The sequence below is a fragment of the Ammospiza nelsoni genome, chromosome 2, assembly GCF_027579445.1.
Source record: "Ammospiza nelsoni isolate bAmmNel1 chromosome 2, bAmmNel1.pri, whole genome shotgun sequence".
In the NCBI taxonomy this organism is placed as follows: domain Eukaryota; kingdom Metazoa; phylum Chordata; class Aves; order Passeriformes; family Passerellidae; genus Ammospiza; species Ammospiza nelsoni.
This window is the reverse complement of record NC_080634.1, coordinates 87,611,504-87,632,378: the sequence shown is the minus strand read 5'-3', so window position 1 is coordinate 87,632,378 and position 20,875 is coordinate 87,611,504. Positions and strand designations below refer to the sequence as shown.

General features: G+C 37.9%; 1 protein-coding gene across 1 annotated transcript in view; it reads right to left on the bottom strand.

Annotated features, from left to right (window-relative positions):
• The window catches only part of GABRB3 (gamma-aminobutyric acid type A receptor subunit beta3), a 115,537-nt gene that overhangs the window by 35,149 nt on the left and 59,513 nt on the right, over positions 1–20,875 (bottom strand). The window contains exon 3 of the mRNA XM_059466830.1: positions 1,449–1,669. Coding sequence (XP_059322813.1) covers positions 1,449–1,669 — 221 coding nt within the window. The remainder of the gene's footprint in view (positions 1–1,448; positions 1,670–20,875) is intronic.

Below are 20,875 nucleotides of genomic sequence, written 5' to 3'. Positions count from 1 at the left end.
GGAAGAAGTGTGCTACACATGAGCCACTGGTGAATGCCCTGCTGAGCAAATCCTGTTATGTGAAATGCATCTGCTGTGGACACTTGCATTTTGCAGAAGAAGAAGCCAATTTATTCAAATACACTACTTTATGACAGATAATCCTCACCTGAATGGGTCCAAATGTTTTTAGAGTGTGACAGAAAGACTTCCACATATTACTAGGATCACAAGAATTCTAATCTCCTTTACTTTTTTTTTATTATATTGCTGTGGGGATATTTCTTGACATGAAGAAAAACAAGTATATCTCAGATAACTTTTTCTTACATGTAACCACTTGAGAAAAGCATCCTAAACCTGTTGTATTCCATACTGGCTCAATACCTTGCAAAACAAAAGCCTCCTTTTGCTAAAACTGGTTAATTACAGAGAAAATATTCTAAACTTTTTGATGTTTCATATTAAGCTGAGTCTATCTATTTTGTCTAGAAAGATTCATTCAATTCTCCATAATGTAATAGGAGTTAAAAAGGTGAGGGCCAAGACCCAAGTCAAGTAAAACGTTCAACCAATAAAAAAGAGAAGCAGGCAAAATACTGATACTGGACATATAAACATCTGCACCACTTTTCCAATCTCTTTCATTTCTATGTTAGAGACTTTTTAATCCTTCACTACCTATGTGCACCAATCTTGAGTAATTATCTCTGCTAAAATATACAAGAAACTTCCAACTAAGGAAAAGGAGTTTTCACTGGCAAAGACTTGTTTTTCTGGTTTAAACCACTGGAGCAAATGAAAAACCTGTTCAAAGAAAGCAATATTTTGATACTACTGGGTTTTCCGTAAAGATTTTTGCTGGTGTACTTAAGTTTGCTAAGGGAGGGATACTTCAGCATTTCTAACCATAAAAGTTATGGCAGAAAAGAAAGAAAACACAAGTAAAACCTAAAATAGGTAGAAAGTAAGAGAATGTAAGGTCACTTTGTACCTCTGGTTTGAAATGTAGCAATTACAGTGCTGATTCCTGCTTGAAGAAATCACTGAAAGTACTTGGTCATGATCTTAGCTGTGGCTGACTCTCCCCAGCCAGGGCTACTTCTGGCTTTTTTTTTTTATAGACTATGAACAAATCAAGAGACAACATAAGCACCCACATTCAGTCTTACTGCCTGTATTTTGGACAGGATTTTCAGGTTTACAATTAATATGTGCCTTTCTGCTGCCTATAGCCAGTGGGCTTTGCAGATATGGTGACTGTACAGAAACAGATAAAACCTGACTGAAGGCGCTTCTGGCAAAATTAAGAAACATCGAGTGTGTCATTTGTTTTCTACTGGCATCTCTTAGAGTTACAGGGAAGGTTACATAATAAGCTGGCCAATGTTTGTAATAACCTTCTACCAGGAAGCAAACATCAACAGCACATAACAGCAGTGATGAAATCTCCATCGTGGAGCACACACCTGAGGCCGTAAAGCACCGTTCCGTCCGGGTGGAGGCGAATCATTCGATTCTTCACCGTAACGCCGTGCACAAATGATTTCTTGTCATTCAAGAAGTAAGTGTCAGGCACCCAAAGCTGATCTGCCACTCTGTTATCAAGCGTGAGGTTGAGAGGTATGCCAGCATAAGCCAGCCTCTTATCTCTCCAGTACTGTTGAAAATACATAGTCAAAGTGTAATCCTGGTGAGGAAAAAAAAAAAGAGAAGTACAAGAGTCAACCATACTTTGTGTAACTAGGAGAATAATTTCCCTCTTGATAGCTTATTCTGCTGTTGATTAAATTTAATATTTTTACATGTTTATTAAAAATTAAATATTTGTATCACTTAATAAATAGTTTATATCATTCAAGCATCGCTCTAGACTAAGGGGGCATTTCAACTCCTATGAAATAATTCAGCAGGTATCAGTATCATTTGTCCTGCTCCTGCTTTTCTTTCATGTAGCTCTACTGATAACTGCCCAAAATTATCATATTTATGGAATGATAAATGACACCATGGTAAATACTTCCATCTTCCCCATTTTTAAAAATGACAGATAAATGGAAAAACATTTAAAATATTTTGAAGTAGTATGCAAATTTCTGCCTGAAAAATAAGCTGAAGGTATGTTGATTATACATGTGCCTTTGTGTGAGACTGCATTTTGCAGTAACACAAATATTTTCTCATCAACAGACTACACTGATACTTTGAATAACAGTAAATTGTATTAAAGTCTCACTAATATCAATGTTTGGTTTTCATAACTTTGTCACTTTTAAGGTTTATGGTATCTTCTACAAGCTGTGATCACTAATGTAAAAGCCTAAACATGGAAACAGCTTAAAACATCCACTTAAATATTCTTCATTTCATTTCAGAATTTGCTAACGTGATTTCTTCATATTGTAATAATGCTATATTGAAATCCTTTGAAAGGCTTGGATGGTAGGCCTCATTCATTAGCTTCACGGTATTACAAAACATTAAAAAAAAAATGCCTCTGAACATTTTAAAGTTATGCACCAGCAAAACTGAAAAAATAAATCACATTAAATAAATGAGACCATAAGTACAGGCCATTAAAACTCTGATTTTCAAATTACAGAAGTGCTCTAAACAATAAAACACTTCATGAGATTCTTCACAAAATACTGAGAAATTTACGTGATCTCCAAACACATTTAAATATTTAGCAGCAGGTGTGCAAGCCACAGGATACCTGCATTTGCATCTGGTTCTACAAGCTGGTGATGCAAAACCCCTCAGGCTTGCTGCTTGTTTGGGAAAAGGATGCTCAAGTTTTCCAAGCACGGCTGTTGGGAATGGTCCATTCTTGTAATGGGTTTCATGTGGACACAATCCAATTCCAGGCACTGCTCCTGCCCTGTTTCCCTCAAACCCAACGGTCTTCCCTTGAAATCATATGAAACTTGAGCCTGCCTTTCACACTCAGAGACTTTGCATTTTTGATTCAGTGATTCATTCTCTTTACTGAGGGATCTGCTATGGCTTAAAGAAATCAAATTTAATTGCTTAGAAAAATAAATCATTATAGATATCAAGGAAAAGCTGTTCCCATTTTAAGAAACTAATAGGAGACCTTTGAAAACAAAAGAGCCCAGTGATGGGAGAAAGGAGCCCACGTGGAACTGCCTGGAAGGAATCTCATTCCTCAAACCTCAAATCTGACATGACTGCTCAAGAGAATGAGCTCTAACCTTTTTGTCAGCAGCTTTCTTCAGTGGGACTGATGGTCCCTGCTCAGCAGGGAATGAGGTGCATGAGACACTGGGCACACCTGCCTCGCACCCATTACCAGGTCACAAAGGCCACCTCTCTCCTCAAGTTCTCTGCAATCAGTTTTCTAACACTGATGTTATAGAACCAATATCCTCTACCAGCTGTGTTTTGCTCTGTTCAATTAAAGCTTGTTTCAATTAACATTCAAAACTTGCTGGCTTCTATAATGGTTTGCACGGCGATGTCAAGAAATTTGGGATTTTAAAAGTTTTGGACACAAGAACGGTACACCAAAAGCTCACTATGTGTAATTGCACAGTATATGCACAAAATAATACGAGGCAATTAAATAAAGAAAAGGGGGGGGTACTGCATAGCATTGAAAGAAATGACCTGACCAGCACCAAAATATAAGAGAAGCAGTACATCTGAAAAAAAAAAACGTTTTAGGCCAGCTTTCTTTTTCCTTTGGTTTAAGATAAAATATATGTTAACATCTAATGAATGGAGTAATTAATTAGCTAAATGAAAGATACATAACAATACAAGCACTAATTATCTGGCATTTTATTCCTAAGTAACATTTACTATGTCAGGGAACAACTTCACAAATTATGCACAGAAACAAAACAACCATCAAACATCCAAGATTTACTGTGTCTTGAATGAAAAAAGGACTTCCAAAACACATTTTCTCAGGTACAAATTTCACTAGTGCTTTCTCTATTAACCCTGTTTACTTATTATATAATCTTAATTTTAAATTTTAAAAAACCCTCAAAACCCTATGTCTATTCATGTTTATGATTATAATTGCATTTTGTACGTTGGGGCTCTGCCAGCCTCACCTGCTCTGAAGATGATGACAGAAAGAATTAATATGAACCATGCTTGGCCACCATCACACTTTTTCAATTCCCTCAAAAAAAAAGGGGAGCAACAAGCTTCTATAAGAACTGCACTGAAATTACTTGGCTGTACAAGGAGTGATAATTGAGCAGGAAAGGCCAGTTCCTTAGGGTGGCTCCACCAAGTTGCTCACTATCTGCAGAAAATAGACTTTTTAAAATCCATAAGGATCAGTTCTCAATCTTTGATTAACTAATTTTCAAGACTCTGTATGTATAAAGAAAGTTTTTCCTTAGTCTAGACCCCAGAGGAAAACACAAAACGGGTTTGAGTGTAGACTGGAAAATATGAATTAGATATTTCAGGTAAATGAAAAAAATGAACTTTTAACACTCAGTAAGTAGTCTACAAAGTTTATTAAGGGCCACCTCCCTCTAGGGAGCTTCTGATGACTAGTTCTGATATGGAGGTCAAGAGGGGAGATGTCTAAAGCCAGAAGAGATTGATACCACTAGAGCTACTGCATTAGGGTGCTATTGTATGTCAAAGACGACACAGAGCTGCCAGCTTTAGGAAATTCTAGCTACTGCAAAGAGCAGTGGACAATTTTCTCAGCAGGCAAAGACCTCCATAAAACATATTTTATTCCCCCAAACAATACAATGCAACATTCAACATTTACCTCTCCACATCCTCACAGTAATAACAAGCTTCAGGTCAAGCATGGTAACAAAATCACTCAAAGCTCTGACAGCCAACAAACCCAGTGCTTCTCCAGTACAGGTGAAATGTCCTCAGAACGGGAAAAGCTCGACTGCACAGGCAACATAATCTTTCTTCTGTGAATTTAAAGACCCTGAAACATCCTACAAGGATAAAAGACAGTGCTGGGCATCCTTGAATTTCTAGCACAACAACAATGCCACTAATGTAAGGAAAGGTACACAAAAAGATGTGACAGCTGTTCTTTCAATATCGTTTTCTCTGGTCAAGGGGAGTGGAAAACACAATTTAAAAACCTCAAATAGTAGATGATACTTTGGATATTATCAAGATAAGACATTTAGATACAACAATAAAGAGGCTGATATCACAACTTAAATAGTGTATGGTCTTTGTATGTACTACTTATGATTTTAAATTTTCTTTTTTTATCTTAAGCAAGAATTATAGACTAATAAATATTGTATGTGCTAACCATGTACAAAGACATTTTAAGCATTTTCTACATTATATTTGTCCCTCTTGGACTGAGCATACCATGGAAACAGAACTAACCCACTCCTAAAAAGCCACTTCAGACAGATAATGCACTGACTGTATGACCAATTAATGAAAAATACTAATAAGCTGTAATAGCAAAGGAAACAATTACCTGTTTTCTATTACAGGGCTTGTTATCTCTAGTTTTCCTCTCCTTCACTCAATAACATTGAAAGAAAAATTTGAAAATATAGTTTGCTCATCAAAATAAAATTAACATAATTATAGCAGCAATAATGCTCTAAATTTGACTATCACTGTTTGCTGTCTTACTATATCATGAATCACTGATGTTACAAGTTTTCTATTATCTGTAAATAAGTTCCTTCAAAATGATTGCTAGATAAACACTGCAATTAATATTTAAGATGGAATACTGGTAATACGGCAAATAATCAAAAGAAATTCTTAACGCAAAATGAAAGAATATATTGCAAATTATTGGAAATATTGGAAAAAGTGGTGCAAAAAAGAACAATTTCACTGCTTGAGAAGATAGCCTTGTGTCTACCTGAAATGCAATTTCCTGATTTAAATTTACATTTGGATGTAAATTCAAATCCTTGTTTTCTTGACCAAAGGACAAATGTGATTATTACCATCAGTTTCTGGATTATTTAATTTTGATGAGTTAATAAAGTAAGTACTCATTCATTGGATAAAAATATTTATTGAAAATCCATGCCTTAGTCTCTTTAATAACTTCAGAGTCTCTTCCCTCACCTTCTACATGATTTCAAAAATTAGATATGGCTCCTGTAGTATAAAGACCTATTTCTGCACCATTGATGATTGAATTATATTCTTCCCAATAAGCCCAAAGTGAGTTGCAAAGCCAGACTCATGAAACCTATGCTTTGACAACATATCTGTAAATCTGTTACCCTACCATACACAGAAGAGACCTGACAAATAGATTAATGCACACATTCAGACACATAGTTAAAATTAATTTAATAAAGACTTCTTCAGAAAGGCTTACCATAAGAAATCAGAATTTACAAGCAATGCTAGTTGACTGAGATGATCACATAAACATTTTTCTCAGAATTCAAAATTTTCTAATTGCTTCAGCAACTTTCATATTAAAGAAAAAATTTACTATAGAAAGAATTTCCAATCATAGAATCATTAATGCTGGAAAAAACCTCTAAGATCATTAAGTCCAACTACTAACCACCATATTTCAGCACCAAACCTTGTCCCCACATTCCACATTTACAGGCCTTTTGAACACTTCCAGAAATGGTGATTCCACCACTTCCCTGGGCAGCCTGTTCTAATGCTGAAACCTGTAATTTTGCATTATATTTTACTTGTTGACATTTTGGGTTGTCCAATGTCCAAACAATACAGCCTTACTCAATCATCAGAAAATGGAGAAAGCCACCAACGTCTATTTTTCTGTAAAGTCTCTTAGAAGAGAACTGCCTGATGAGAATGTCTCTGGCATTAGATGGAGTTCCTGCGCAGCCTGAGTGAGGGAGACCTGAGCATGCACACAGACACACACACACTCGTCCACTCTAGTCCACCAAAGCTGCTTCTCCTAATGTTTCTTGGCCTACCTGCTGTTACAGTAAAGGATTATCTCACCTATAAGATCCTGATTTGGGCTTTTCTTTGACATTATGCAAAACCTCTACAATACTGACAGGTTGAAAACATAGCACATATTTTCCCGAGCATGTGGCTACAACACTCTTCCATTAAGAAAATGCTAAGGCAGCTCAATCATGCTGATTTCAGTGTGACCCTCCATATATCAATGTTGTTTTGGTATCTTTTGTACAAAATTATCATTACTATTTTCCTCTTCTACTGAAACACAAAAGGATGGTGTTATAAACAAGAATTATTTAGCCTCCAAGAACCTACTTGATTCTACAAAACAATTTTCCCAATAAATGTGTGATTGCATGGATCTTTCCTGCCGCTCATACCCTTTGGCACAAGAGCTCCCACCTCCACTGATAGCCCAGTGCCTTCTCCAAAGAGCCTGTTCCCATTGAGCATCCTTGGGTGCTCCGAGGAGGGTTGCCATACCAACCAGCACTTGGCTTTCTGCAGGCAAAGAGAGCACAGTTGACATAGCAACCAGCCAAAGCAGCTCCTCCACTGCTTTTTGGGCACAGGTGGTGGTCACTGCAGTGGAATTGAAGCTTCTGAGCAGGAATGAAGGGAGCAACCAGGCTCCCTGAGGGGTACTGCCCCCAGCACCTTCCTGCCACGGCCAGTGGAGCTCACTCTTCAAAATCTGGGTATTAGCTCTTTTCTCTCTGCTCCTCTGCCCACCCCAAAGTGATGGGGATGCTTTCCTGCTCTTGGGTGTTCTCTCATCCCAACATCAGAGGACACCAGCTGACAAGAAAGCAATTGCTCTGGGTGAGCTTTGGAAGGTGAATATAGAGAAAAAACAAGTTCCTGCAAATATTTAAGTTGAGGGACATAAGACAACAGGAAGACAGCCCGGGCTATTTAGTCTCTGACAGATGAGAATGGGGGGAGAATACTTCAATATACCTTTTCTGATTTAGAGTGTCACAGGTATTACAACACTCCAGGCTTCTCAGTAATCAGGAATTTCTATTCCCAAAGGACTGATCAAAGGAAAACTAACACACACCTTTACACCTGATGGGTATAGTGCTCTCTGACCCACAGCAGAAAGCTAGCAAAACAAAAAATTCTGGTCTTACACTACATCCCTGAAGAGGTGTCCAAAGAATTTGTTATAAATTACAATCAAAATCCACTTATTGATAGACAGATAGAACAAAAAAATCAATATCTGATAGGTCTTCCTTCTCACTCCTGAGAAGGAAGAATAGAAATGCTAGATGTATAGCTGCTGTTATTGAAAACTCTCAGAGAGATCAAGTCACAAAAAATACCATCAAATACACTTAAAAAAGATATGCAAAAGAAAAATAATGCCAGGCTAAGTGATTCACTGAACTTGTTTCAAGAAGCACATTTTAATGCCAACAAGACCTCATAAAAACAGGTACATTTAATTGCACTAATTGAAATCCTGCTAACAACATACAGGGAAGGAAAAAATCAACTTCTATCAGCTGTCAGCTGGTTCCCACAACTGAGGCAGCTGACCTTAGAGAGATGGGAACTGACAACTAATGGATTGTGCCTCCTACACAGTTACAGGATGTGCCACCAGTGAGTTGGAGAAATGAGCTACTGCCCTATCATCTTAAAGCTGTAGGTTTACTTTGGTTTTAGTTTGGAGGCATGAAGAGAGGTTAAAAATTTGGGATATACCAGGTACCTGTTTTAGAGAATGAAGGACTTCTCACACTTCTACTTTATTCTTTTCATAAATACACAATTTTATATATTTCCTTTGCAATTTTTGGACTATCAATATAAATCTGGGAGGAAAAAAAGCTCTCTGAGAAAGCCCTGTAAGTTGATATTATTTGTGATATTTATTCAGGCCTTCCCACTTCTTAGATAACTGAATGCGTGCACTCTTTTAGTGTCTGCAAGGTGTTCTAGCACAGACCCTGAAGTTGGGCATACACAGATGTGTTTTAAATACTGTGACCATAGATACATAGCTCCATGCCCCTCTTATTTGCTGTGATTAAACATGAAAAACATTAAAAAAAATCAGTAAACAGTATTTCACGCTGAAAAGTCTACAGTTTTTTATCACCACAGAATTGTAAAAAAGCCATTGTAAAGGCAATTGTAGATATTTTTTTTAATCACTCCAGAGTCCACAAAAAATTCAAAACTATATTTAGGAACAGAGAGCTGATGGATACATGCAGTCGAATGAAAATAGGTATTTGTTCACATCCACATATTTTGGTTAAAAAAAAAAAAAGGAGTATTTACTCCACTGTGGGAAGAATTTCTTAAATTTTCTCATCTCCCAGCCTATCCATTTGCTGACTATGGGAGCCAGCCAATCTCACTGGCACTGGAGCCCCAAGGCTGACACCCAAAGTTCTATTTGCTGTCTGCAATTATGTGAAACAGCAGATATTCTTACAGGAAAACCCATTCAAGACAGACACAGTGAACAAAACACCCTTTGAGAAAGAGAGCAAGAACACATTAGCCATCAAATGCTTTATCTATGCTAAACTTGTAACACAATCTCTGTATTTTCATTAGCAGGCCTGGAGGGCAGCCCCACACCCTGCCGGAGCCAAGGGCCCAGGACTCCAGGTGGGCCCGGTGGGTCCATCAGCTCCAGCAGGGCTGCTCTCCAGTTTCCACAGCCGCCCTGGGCCAGCCAAGCCCAGCCCACCCCTGGGCCCATGACTTGTCCCCAGCCCCAGGGAGGTGCCCACACCAGGGCTGGGGCTGTCCTGGTGCCCCCAGCTGCCCTGCTCTGGGCTGGGGATGGGATGGGCCCTGGCTGCCCGCTGCCTCTCTGCCTTTCGTGAGGATCCCCTGCCCCTACAGACACCTTGGCCTCTGTTTGTAAGAGGGTGGTTCATTTGTACCAGGCTTTTATCTGTTCATTTCAGGGCAAGGGAACAAACTGGAAGGGATTTATCCGTGGTGGCTGAGGCTGGCAAAGGTGATGCCTGAACTATCCTCTGCTGCCTCCTCCCTTCCCTTCAGATGTGTCACTCACACTGCCAGCTTCTCTCACATCTTCCTTTCACTCCATCAGAAATGCTAATTCCAACTCTGCATCTTACAGCAACAAAATTAGGATGCATGTTAAGTCAAAAGGAAAACATGCATTTACTCACAACTCATCGCAGAGGGTAGGACAAACACCCTGTGACACAGCAATGCTCATGAAACTCAGCAAAGCACAAAATAAATAAATGGACAACCTCCCCCCCCCAAGAGGAAATATTGCAAGCATACATGATATTTAACATCCATACATATTTCTTGCTGTACAGAGATTTGTGGAAGAAGTGGAGGAGAGCATCTCTTTCTGGCAGTGCCCTTGAAAGATCAGGCTGTGAGTGATTTTATAGAGAAATATCCTGCTGGAGGAGAGTCTCCCCTCTTGCATGAGATCTGAATATCGTGCAAAGATCTGCTAAAAACCTTTGGAAGGGAATCAAAATGTGGAATAGTAAAAAGAAAATGGAGGAGAGTTTCAAACTACAATGCTGCCTAACTCCTTAAGCCACAAACAGTATGGTCTGAAAAGGCAGATGTGTTCAGGGATTTGTGTCTACTTAGGATATTTAGAGCAAAACTGATCCTGTAGCAGATAATTACTTTCCCCTTTGTGTGAACCCCATGAAGTTCAATAAGACCAAGTGCAAAGTCCTGTACCTGCCTCAGGGCAAACCCAAGCACAAATTCAGGCTGGATGGAGAAGGGATTGAGAGCAGCCCCGAGGAGGACTGGGGGATGCGAGTGCCTGAGAAGTGGGACATGATCCAGCAATGTGCACTCACAGAAAAATTCCTCTTACACATCTGTGCTAGGTGAACACCCTGATTTCAAAGACATACCTCAAATTCAGAAGCACAGGCAGGGACAAGTTATTTACAGAAACTGAGTTGTCTTTCCCACAGGTACAGTCTATAACCACTGCTTGATTACTTATTTATTTAATCTACTATTGTCAAATATCTCAGAAGCAGGAAGTGCATTTATGAGGCAAGAAATCATTTTCCCCTTTGGGAAAGGGGAAAAGGCCTTTGGGTGGAAAAAAAGTGCCTGTGTAAATCAGCATGAGCAAGGTACATTATATATCATTGCTTTCAGGTAGGGATTAGTATTCTGCAGGGTCACTCAGCTAGGATGACCAGGTGACCTCCCAAATATGAAAATTATATCCTTGAACATCTATCTACCTCAGCTCTTGCTCCAGCAGTGTTTCTCATGCTGGCTTCAGACAGTGGTGTAGGAATGGAGGGTTTAGACTTATCAGGAACTGGACAAACTTTGCACAAAGTCTTTACAGCAAAAATGGGATTCAGATAAAGCTGCTGTAAGTAAGGACCAGGAAGGTCACTGAAGAAGGAGATTGAATTAAAGAACAGAGGAAACTTAAACAGGTGCAGAAGAAAATCTGGCTTGGGGATATATCACAGAGGGGTGAAATTATAAAAAAGCTTTATATCCTTGAGAAGGAACATAGGACAAAAGTTCATAAAACTCAGGTAGGACACAAGCTCATTCTGTGCCTGAAAATACCATTTAAAGATAGCATAGAAAAAATAGCAACCAAATCAAATACATACATCCTACTATTGAAATGCTACAAGTTTTAAATTAGATACAGGAATGAGTTTTAAGAGACAATATTGACCTGACAGGAGCATGAAAGACTTGATGGACGGAAAGGCTGCCAGTGGGAACTACAAACTACACAGGCAAGGAAAAAAGAATGCAGTGTGTGTTAAAGAATGCTTTGTATGAGATAATTGTTCTGAATGTTGCACATTATGGATTAAGACACCAGGACTACAGAAATATTAGATCTGTCACTCCCTTATCAGGATGACAGTGGTGTGAGTGAGCTACCAAGAGATATTTAAAAGACAACAAGAAAACAAATTAGTAATCAAAAACTTCAATCACCCCCATACAGATTGGGTAAATGTCAGGTTGGGGTGTGATGAAGAGACTTAATGACACCACAAATGACTGATTCATGGAAGAGCTTTTGCTAAAAGCTGAAACAAGCCAAGATACCCCTGACTGGGTTCTGAGAAATGGCTCAAGTAATGGGGCAAAATGGTGTGACAGAAACACTGCTCATTAACCTGATGGAATAGGGAAATTCTCAAAACTGAGAAAATACTAAATTAACATAAAAATAGTTTTTGATTTCAAAAAATAAAACATAAAAAACTTGCTTCAAAGTTGGAGAAGAGTGTTTATAGTCATCATAATATGATTTCTTAAATATTGAAAGCAACTGTTGAATAACAAAAAAGAAGTCCCAGAATGTTAACTTCATTACAACTAAAAATATATACTTCAAAAATAAGAAGTCACATCCAAAGGAGAAGAAAATAGCTAAGAAGATATACAAGAAAAGCAAAATAAAAAAGCAAGACAAAATTGCCTAAGCATTAATGTTTTAAGGCATAAACACTTACTGTAAGTCATCAAATGATACTAAAAGAAAGCCTTGTAAAGCAAGAATGTTTTACATTTACATTGTTAATGACCAGATATAAGAGAGACCAGCAGTTTTTGCAACAGTGGGAAGTCACCTGCAGGCCTCCATCATCCTCACAAACATGACATAGAGGAGATGAACACTGAGGTACCTACATTTGCTACAACATTTCTTTGAATAGTAAAAATGAGAGGTGTGAGTGTGAGGAGGTGCAGAAGACAGCGGCATTCTGTACGCCTGGGTGATAAAACAAAAAAAAAAATAGAAAATCAATGCTGATGAAAAGTAATGCACATGGGGAAAACCCAAAAACAGTCCAAACTATGGATTACTTTGTAGGTTCTGAGCTAACTATGGCCACTAAAGAAAAAAAAACCTGCAGTATTAACCAGCATTTTTGTGAATAAATCAGTTCAGAATTCTGTAAAATAAAATAAGCAAACATTACCAACAGTATTTGGAAAAGAGATAGAAAGGCCAGTCTGTATGGAGCTCTGAGCAACCTGATCTAGTGAGTGGCATCCCTGCACATGGTGGCCGGGTTGGAAACAGATAATCTTTATGGTCCAACCCAAACCATTCCATGGTTTCTGAAAGTGTTGAAGAAAAAAGGAAAACTCACTGCACTGCATCATTTTAGTCAACTTACACCTTGAATACTGAGTACAGTTCAGGCCCCTGTTCCCACCAGGGCAGAGCACAGCAAGGTACAAGGCATTGCAGCAAGGGGAAAGAAGGGCACAAAGCTCCATATAAAACCAGACTAAACAAGCAAGGATTTTTCTGCCTACAGAAGAAGCAACTAAGTGATAAATTGAAGATATCTGTAATAACGTTGTGGAGGAGGCCAACAGCTATTTACTCCTCTTCACTTATAAGAAATAGAGACCAGCAAATTAAATTACCAGATGTTGGGCTCTGAACAACTGAAAGGATACTCTTTTTTCACATATATATGAAAATAAGTATATGTATGTTTAAACTAGGTAGTTCTTACCCACTGCTTGACACCAAAAATAAGCAGATGTCCCAGGAAGCCCTGAGCAGTTTCATAGTTTGATGCTGGAAGAATATCAGAAAACTAATATAACTTAGTCTAAACCTACTTTTATACTATACTGGAGCATTCATCATTGCTCACAGCAGGAAACTGAATACGAAGAAAGGCAGATTTCAGGTTAACTTCATTTCTCATGTCTTTATCTTCTTGGAGCATGCTATGAAGTCATTTAGGACTCTGCAGTGTTGCTCAGGAGCTGATGTGACTGTCCTGTGGTGTTAATAAGCATTGCTGTCAGGGCTGACAACTTATCTTTCCCAGGGGAAAGAAGCAGAAGTTGTAACCTGAAACACTTATACAATTCATTTTGGATCCAACTGCATATGATGATTTTGAACATGAGATTTTTACAAATAGCACAAATATGTCAATGTAGAATATTTTACTGCCTGTCAAATTTAAAAATTATTTTAGAGTCACTTCTTTAATGATTTTGATACTCATGTTCACTTTAATTTGTCTAGCATCTGCTCCTGGCAAATGTAAGCAGATGTGTCTAATTATTACCTTTTGATACTTGTGTATGCGTAGCATGAGTAAGATCATGAAGAAAACAGAGTTTTGCGAAGAGGAGGCTAAATACCTTTGAAGCCGGTGACATGGCAATGAATCAGATAGCTAAAATATCTATTTTATAGTTGTGAAGTTGGCAAATAATCACAAGCCATTCATTATTCCAAGAGAAAGCATAGTTTGAAGATGATAGATACATATGTAAATTTTAATTAGGTTGAAGCTTGACATCAGAACCGTGTTCTTTCCAGTCTGAGCTCATGAAATCATAGAATCAGATCCTGAGTCAGAAGGGACCTAGAATCTGAAGTCCAACTCCTGATGAGTTGATCAACAGGGGTAATATCCTTGACCTTATTTTTCAACTGTGACACCATTCACATTTTATTTGAGTGGGTTTTGCCTATTGAAAGATCTTAAATTGTTTAAAACACCAGTTTAAATGGTGCTATTTAACACAACACAACAATTACAGGCAGAAGTTTAACCATAATTCCCCTGCATAACCTCTAACCCCACAACTGCTTGTGCAGCTTCTCCACCTCCCTCACATCCATTTACAGTCTTGGATTTTGGGCCACAGCTCAGCTCCTGAACTTGCTGCTGTGTCCAGGGACAAATGGCTAGAGAGTCTCTGGAATCTTTTACATATAAAAGGTATGTGTAAGGGAGTGTGGTGGGTTTCTAGGGTGATATGAGCAGGAAAAGCTGAAATCTGACCACTGCTGTGAGAGCAGTGCAGTCTCAAATCAAGAGGTCACACTGTTCATACCAAATGCAAAGTTGGTTATGTTATCTCGTGCACACAGATCATGCCAGTAAAGGAGGAAATATTTTATTTTAAAGTATCTATTAAAACCACAGAAAAATTCTTTTAGCAGTTTAAATTTTAAGAACGTTTATTTCAGTATCATATCACCTGGTTTTGTCCACAGTATGCAGACAAAATGATTCTGCTTATGACCAAGTATCAAAATTTGTACATTGGCCAAACTTGTAAATACTTCAAATTCTGCTAGTTGAGAAAGACGTACCTAAAACCATATTCCATGCCAATATAGATAATTAGAGAAGCTAAACATAATTGTTCCTCCACCTTATTGTACTATATTTAATTTTGATTCTGTTTCTATTTATACAAACAAATTCTTTTCCTCCACTATTTGCTACTTTTTGTGACAGGTACTACAGTGTTTATCTTTTTCAAATTAGATTTGCAATTTTCAGCTACAAGCAGAAACAGAACTACCAAATTATTAATTGTATAAGATAAGAACATAAAGTAGCCCATATCTCTAACTCAGAAACTAAATGTAAATCTATGTGTGATATAACCTAGTATTGCATTATCTCTTCCACATTTGCTCAGGTTCATCTCCCAAAGAATTCATTTCTATATGACCAGCTGTTCTATGTGGTCCCAAATCCAGCAGCTCCCCTTCAGAGTAGAAGCTGCTGGATGCTGAACATATTAAAACATCTGAGGCTATAGTGGGAAAAGAGATCTCAGAAATTTGGCTGTAATGACAGAAATGGATGCATTTCTAAAACATGGTTGATTGATTATCTTTTACAACTAACTGTAACAAATGTGTTTACACTAAAAAAAGAACTGACTTTCTTTGAACTCAGACTCTGTTGCCCAGCTAAGTGATTTATTATATGCTTAGAAAAAAGCCTTTGCTTGAGTTATTGATCTATGCATTATTATTACAATAGCATGACATGGTAGACATATTGCAAATGGATTCATAAAGTGGGTCCCTGATAATATAATGACTAAATAAAAATATAAAGAATTTATCTTTCCTACCAGGAGCACAGATTATACATGCATTTGTATGTGCAGACATGCAGTCTCTAATTCCTGGTTCTATGCTACTGTATATGAGAGAGACACACAGTGCCTTTCAGTCACACTAACTCATCTTTTCAGTAACATGGCTTGCCTACCTAGGCTTTAAAAAGGCTCTGAGTTATAGTCAACATTTCAAGAAAACTAATTTGTGATCATTCACAAGCCACCTGTAATACATGAAGGATTGAAGCTGTTGTTTCAAGACCTTTACCTATGGCTATGAATTCTAGGAGGCTAATTTAATTAGAAGTGATTTTTAAAATATCACTAGGCAATATTGCTTTTTTTGGAGAAGAAGTATTTGTTTCACATACTACAGATTTTCAGAATTGATTGACATTTCTTTGCAGGAAATGTCTACAAAATGCAATGCCATTTGGGTGTTTCCATTATAGACAATGACAAATTATATTGAAAGCTGTGGAAAATTAGCCCCTGCTTTTCATAAGACTAGACTTCCTTTGACTGTTATAGTTTGGAGTACACTTCAGTTACTCTACTAATTTAAGCTCTCCTTTCAGTTAAAAGGAAGGAAGCTATTTGAAATTGGGGAACACAGAAGAGGAAAGTTGCATGACCAGGGACTGAAAACAACAATAGCTGATCAGTCAGTAGAAACCATAGACGATGAAGTAGGGTATTTGGGACAGTTACAAGAGAACCAGGCCTATGTGCCTAGTGATACTGATATTTCATATCAATGAACTGCATATGTGAAAGATGCTACTATAATCCTAGCATGCAGCAGGCAATGGAAGTGAAAGTGCCACTGCACAAGACACCAGTTCCAATTTCCTCTAAAATAGGCTGAAAAGTTCTGGTCACCTTTCTTCAAAAACTTCAGCTGGGGAAAAGTGCATGGGAAGGGCTAATGGAAACCCAAGGGAAGAGAGCACCTGTCTTCTGAATCAAACACTGGCTTGTTCAGCTCAGTGACATGAAAAATGGAGTATATGGTGACTCCATCCACACACTACATGCACTATTTCCTTTCAGACTGAGTAAGCAGAGATGGACAGATCGTCTTTGCAAAACACACTGTCAGCATCATCAGTATCTGCTTTATTTAGTTTGATCCTAAGGAAGGAAATACTCCATGCTCAGATGTAATCAAAGACAGTGTACAACTGATTGCCTCAAGAACCACACACACAGTTCTTCATCATTTAGCATTAACCTTTCACAGAAAGTCCAAAAAAAATCCAACTTTTATAATACATTAATCAACAGGTCCTCTTTTTTAAAAGAAAAAGGTGTTTAGGTGCAGTTAGGATATGGACTCCTAAGCTACCTATGATCTTGAACTCCTTACTGAAGCTCTATGGAAACAAATTGTTCAAATTTTAATGGGAATTCATTAGAATAATGTAATCAGATCTTTTTCTTATTTATTAGAAAAAAACATTAATTATATTTAGAGGCATCAGTTGCCTAATTAATGTTGATCTGATTTGTTGGTTGCTGTCATTGATTGCCATAAATGAAAGATTCAAGTAGTGTTAAAACCAGAAAATCTGAAGGAAACCAGAAGTTGTGGGACTTGTCCAAGCACTCAGTGCTAAAGACACAAGGCTACTTATGTATAGCAATCCTGTTCAAGTGTGCACTTTACACTGCACACATGAGCATTTGGAAACCAAAACACAGAGCTCAAGAGCAGGGAAACCATGAGCACAAAGTCTGCTGATATTGGAGGGCTGACAGCAGCAAGCTGCACCTATGCAGCCTGTGGAGACACCATGGGGCTGATGGGCTGCCTGACCAAAAAAAGGGACATAAAGGCTCAGGAATATGAGAAAAGGAGACAAGACCCTGCCTTGAGGGTGCAGTTTGAGCAGCCTGATGAGCCAGGAGACAGGAGCTGCAGCCCTTTGTGCTTTTTTGATTTGAACTGCAGTTTCCCAGGAGTGGTCTAACGCCCCAGTACCAGGTCCAAGTGTGACTGATTTACAGGGAAGAGCTCATGAGAGGCCGATGAAGAAAGAAGACACAAAGCAGGGCTAACCCTCTTCTTTGGTATCCCAACACCTTGCAAAACCAGGGTGTAAGTTACAACGCAGGTATAAGCAGTTTCTGCTTCCAGACTGTTTCTACATCACCACGTCAGGATGACTTCTTATTTTAAGAATGCTTATTCTGGAATTGAAGGGTTATGCTCCCTTTTGACTGAAAGGAAGCATCAGATGGACAAAATATTAACAAAAACCTGGAACAACAGTGATAGTGTGCAGCTTACACTCAAATACTGTTAATCTTGCACTTAGGTAGGATGAAAGCACATTCACAGCTTTAATGGAGACCTCTGGCATGTCCATGCCCAGATAAGCATTCTCTAGAACACAGCCACAGCAGAAGAGCTGCCCATTTAAACTATTTCTATCATGTGATTCAGATTCTGGACTGAGCTCAAACAGACAATTTACAGATAATGGGCCACATTCAGCTAATGTGATGCTATTAGAACTCTACAGGTTCTGATGGGGTTGTACCATTATATCCTGTGTAAAGGAGATGTTAATTTATCCCAATAAACAATAAAATAATGATTCATGTAGAATGCTATGATGCAAGACTAAATACAACCCAAAATTAAACATGTATTTTCCCCTTCTTTCAGGGAAAGCATTTCATTGCCTTTTTCTGCCTGCTAAACATTTCTTCCTCCTTCTATAAACTGTGTTTCTGCTCAGGCAAATTCTTCATTTATTGATTCTTTTTTTTTTTGACATTCAACCTACAACCATCCATGATACGGTCTAGTCACTGGAGCTTTATCCTATTTGCCATATTTTTGTTTCTGAATATATCTAATTTGATCTCTGCTTTTAAATGCATTTCTCCTTCCATGGAAATCATATTTCTTCCTCTAAATGTATTCCCCCATACTTGTTTCTGCCACTGTGTGCTTTTTAGATTACTTTTGTTACAGTATTATGAAACCAGAGCAATAGATTCCTCCTTATTTCTCCGCTGTGGATTTAGTCTGGATTCACACAGCTACAATGGTGCAGAAACTGAAACAGAACATTTTAAGGTGTTGGGATCAATCCTTTTCAAGAAGCCAGTAATTGTATTTATATGAATATGTTTTAATAAATATTTCTCTTCCTTCTGAAAGTGCTGTGAATAACAAGCAGTAATGGAATTCTGCAGGGGTAGTCTTAGAAATTTTGCTGGTTGCTGTTTGCTGGCTTTTGCCATTTTTCTGTCCATCAGCTGTATTTATTCACTGTTAGAGGTAACCAGTTTAAATCTCACTAATCTAAACCTCTCTAAAACACATAGGTAGTAAATATAACTCCCTGCCTTAGAAAAAAAATACAAATCTTTGAAGCCATCTGAAAACTAACCATTTTATCAATATGCTCAAGTTTTTACACATTATCTGGGCTACCTGGACTCATGTTTATCAGGACCATAAATTCAACAGACAGAAGGAAGAGGAAAGACTAAAAGACTTCTGAAGTTCAATCAGAAGCATTCTGCATTTTATTCTAAGATTTATATGCAGGGAAAAAAGGTAAATGGCTACTGATCCCTCTCTTTCTGGGAGCTTCCAAGGGCTGATACTGCTGTGTGTTTTAACGTTGAATTACAGGAGGAAGAGTATGCACTGTTTCATTCAGGCGTCACCACCTGGATATTTATGCATACAGTATTAAGGAAATGGCACTTAGTAGTTTGGAGACTTTCCTTTGAATGATACAGATTTCAAACCAGTCCCTCCAAAAGGCCTCAGGATAACCTTGAGAATAATTAAAACATTCATTATCAAGGAATGAATCACAGTAGATTGCAACCAAACTAATCTGATGCAGGGACTGCATTTCCTTATTTGTTGCCTTCATAAACAACATATATCACAACTTTCCCAGTATGCTGAAACTTCCTTCAGATGGATTAGCCAAACTATTTCCAAGGAATTTTTAAAAATCCATTCTAAAAATAAGTAATTCTATTCTGAATATAGCACCCTTACTGAACATTTTGTTCTTTTAGTCTTCATATGTTGCATCTTTACTGATCAATTCATTCTTTACTGAACATTTTATTCTTTTACTCTTCATATGCAAGGAAAAAGTTGACACCTTTTACTCAAAACATACTAAAATATTCTGGAGTGTACACACTTTCCCTTCACTGATCACTTTAACTGTGAAGTTGTTACCAGAAAATTTTAATCAGAAATTCTTCGGCAATCTTGGCCAGCAAGTTCTAAACTACAAAGTAACTTCCAATAGTCTTTGCTGTTTTCTGTCTCAGAAGAAAACTGGAATAATCATAAAACCATAAAAATTCAGCCCTAACATGTTAAACCTGCAATGCAGTTTTACTAAGGCCTCCAACCATAATGATGAAATCCAATTCATTTTGTGTAGCTGTCACTCCACAAGAAGAAACAGCTTTGCGGAAAACACAACTGATTCGTACCCTTTTGCACGTGTACAATTTAGTTACAGTCTAGAAATAATCCAAGCAGCAGAGATGGAAACTGCTTGGAAATACAAATGTTCTGTGGCAATGAAGTCAGCCTGGCTTGAGGAGCTGTGCTCTCTCTCATTTGGCAATGCAAGATGCAAATATTTTGATTATCTATTTGCTATCACATGACACACTGTCACTAGCTGATAGATTTTAAACCAGTACAAATGAAAGGAGCACAGAATGACACCCATATGCAGTAAACATTGACCCCAAAATATTTATTTCATATATTTTCACTGAAGCTGGAGGAAAAAAACCCAAGCTCTAGCACACTCTCCTTAAGAGGCCTTGCAAGTATTTCAGTCAAATGGAGACACAGCATTTCTGCAGCTATGCTTTTCACCAGAGAACCTACATCTCTGATGAAAGAACAGAAATAACTGAAACACTAGGAGGGCAGCACCTTTCACATGATTCAGTTAGGCAAGAAAAGTTATGTGTCATTCCAGTGCCTGAAACAATTTGAAAATGCAGATGTTGGAGATTTAGTATCTTCACAAATATGAAGATACATATGAAAAGCAGAAAGGACCAAAGTAAAAATGACAGA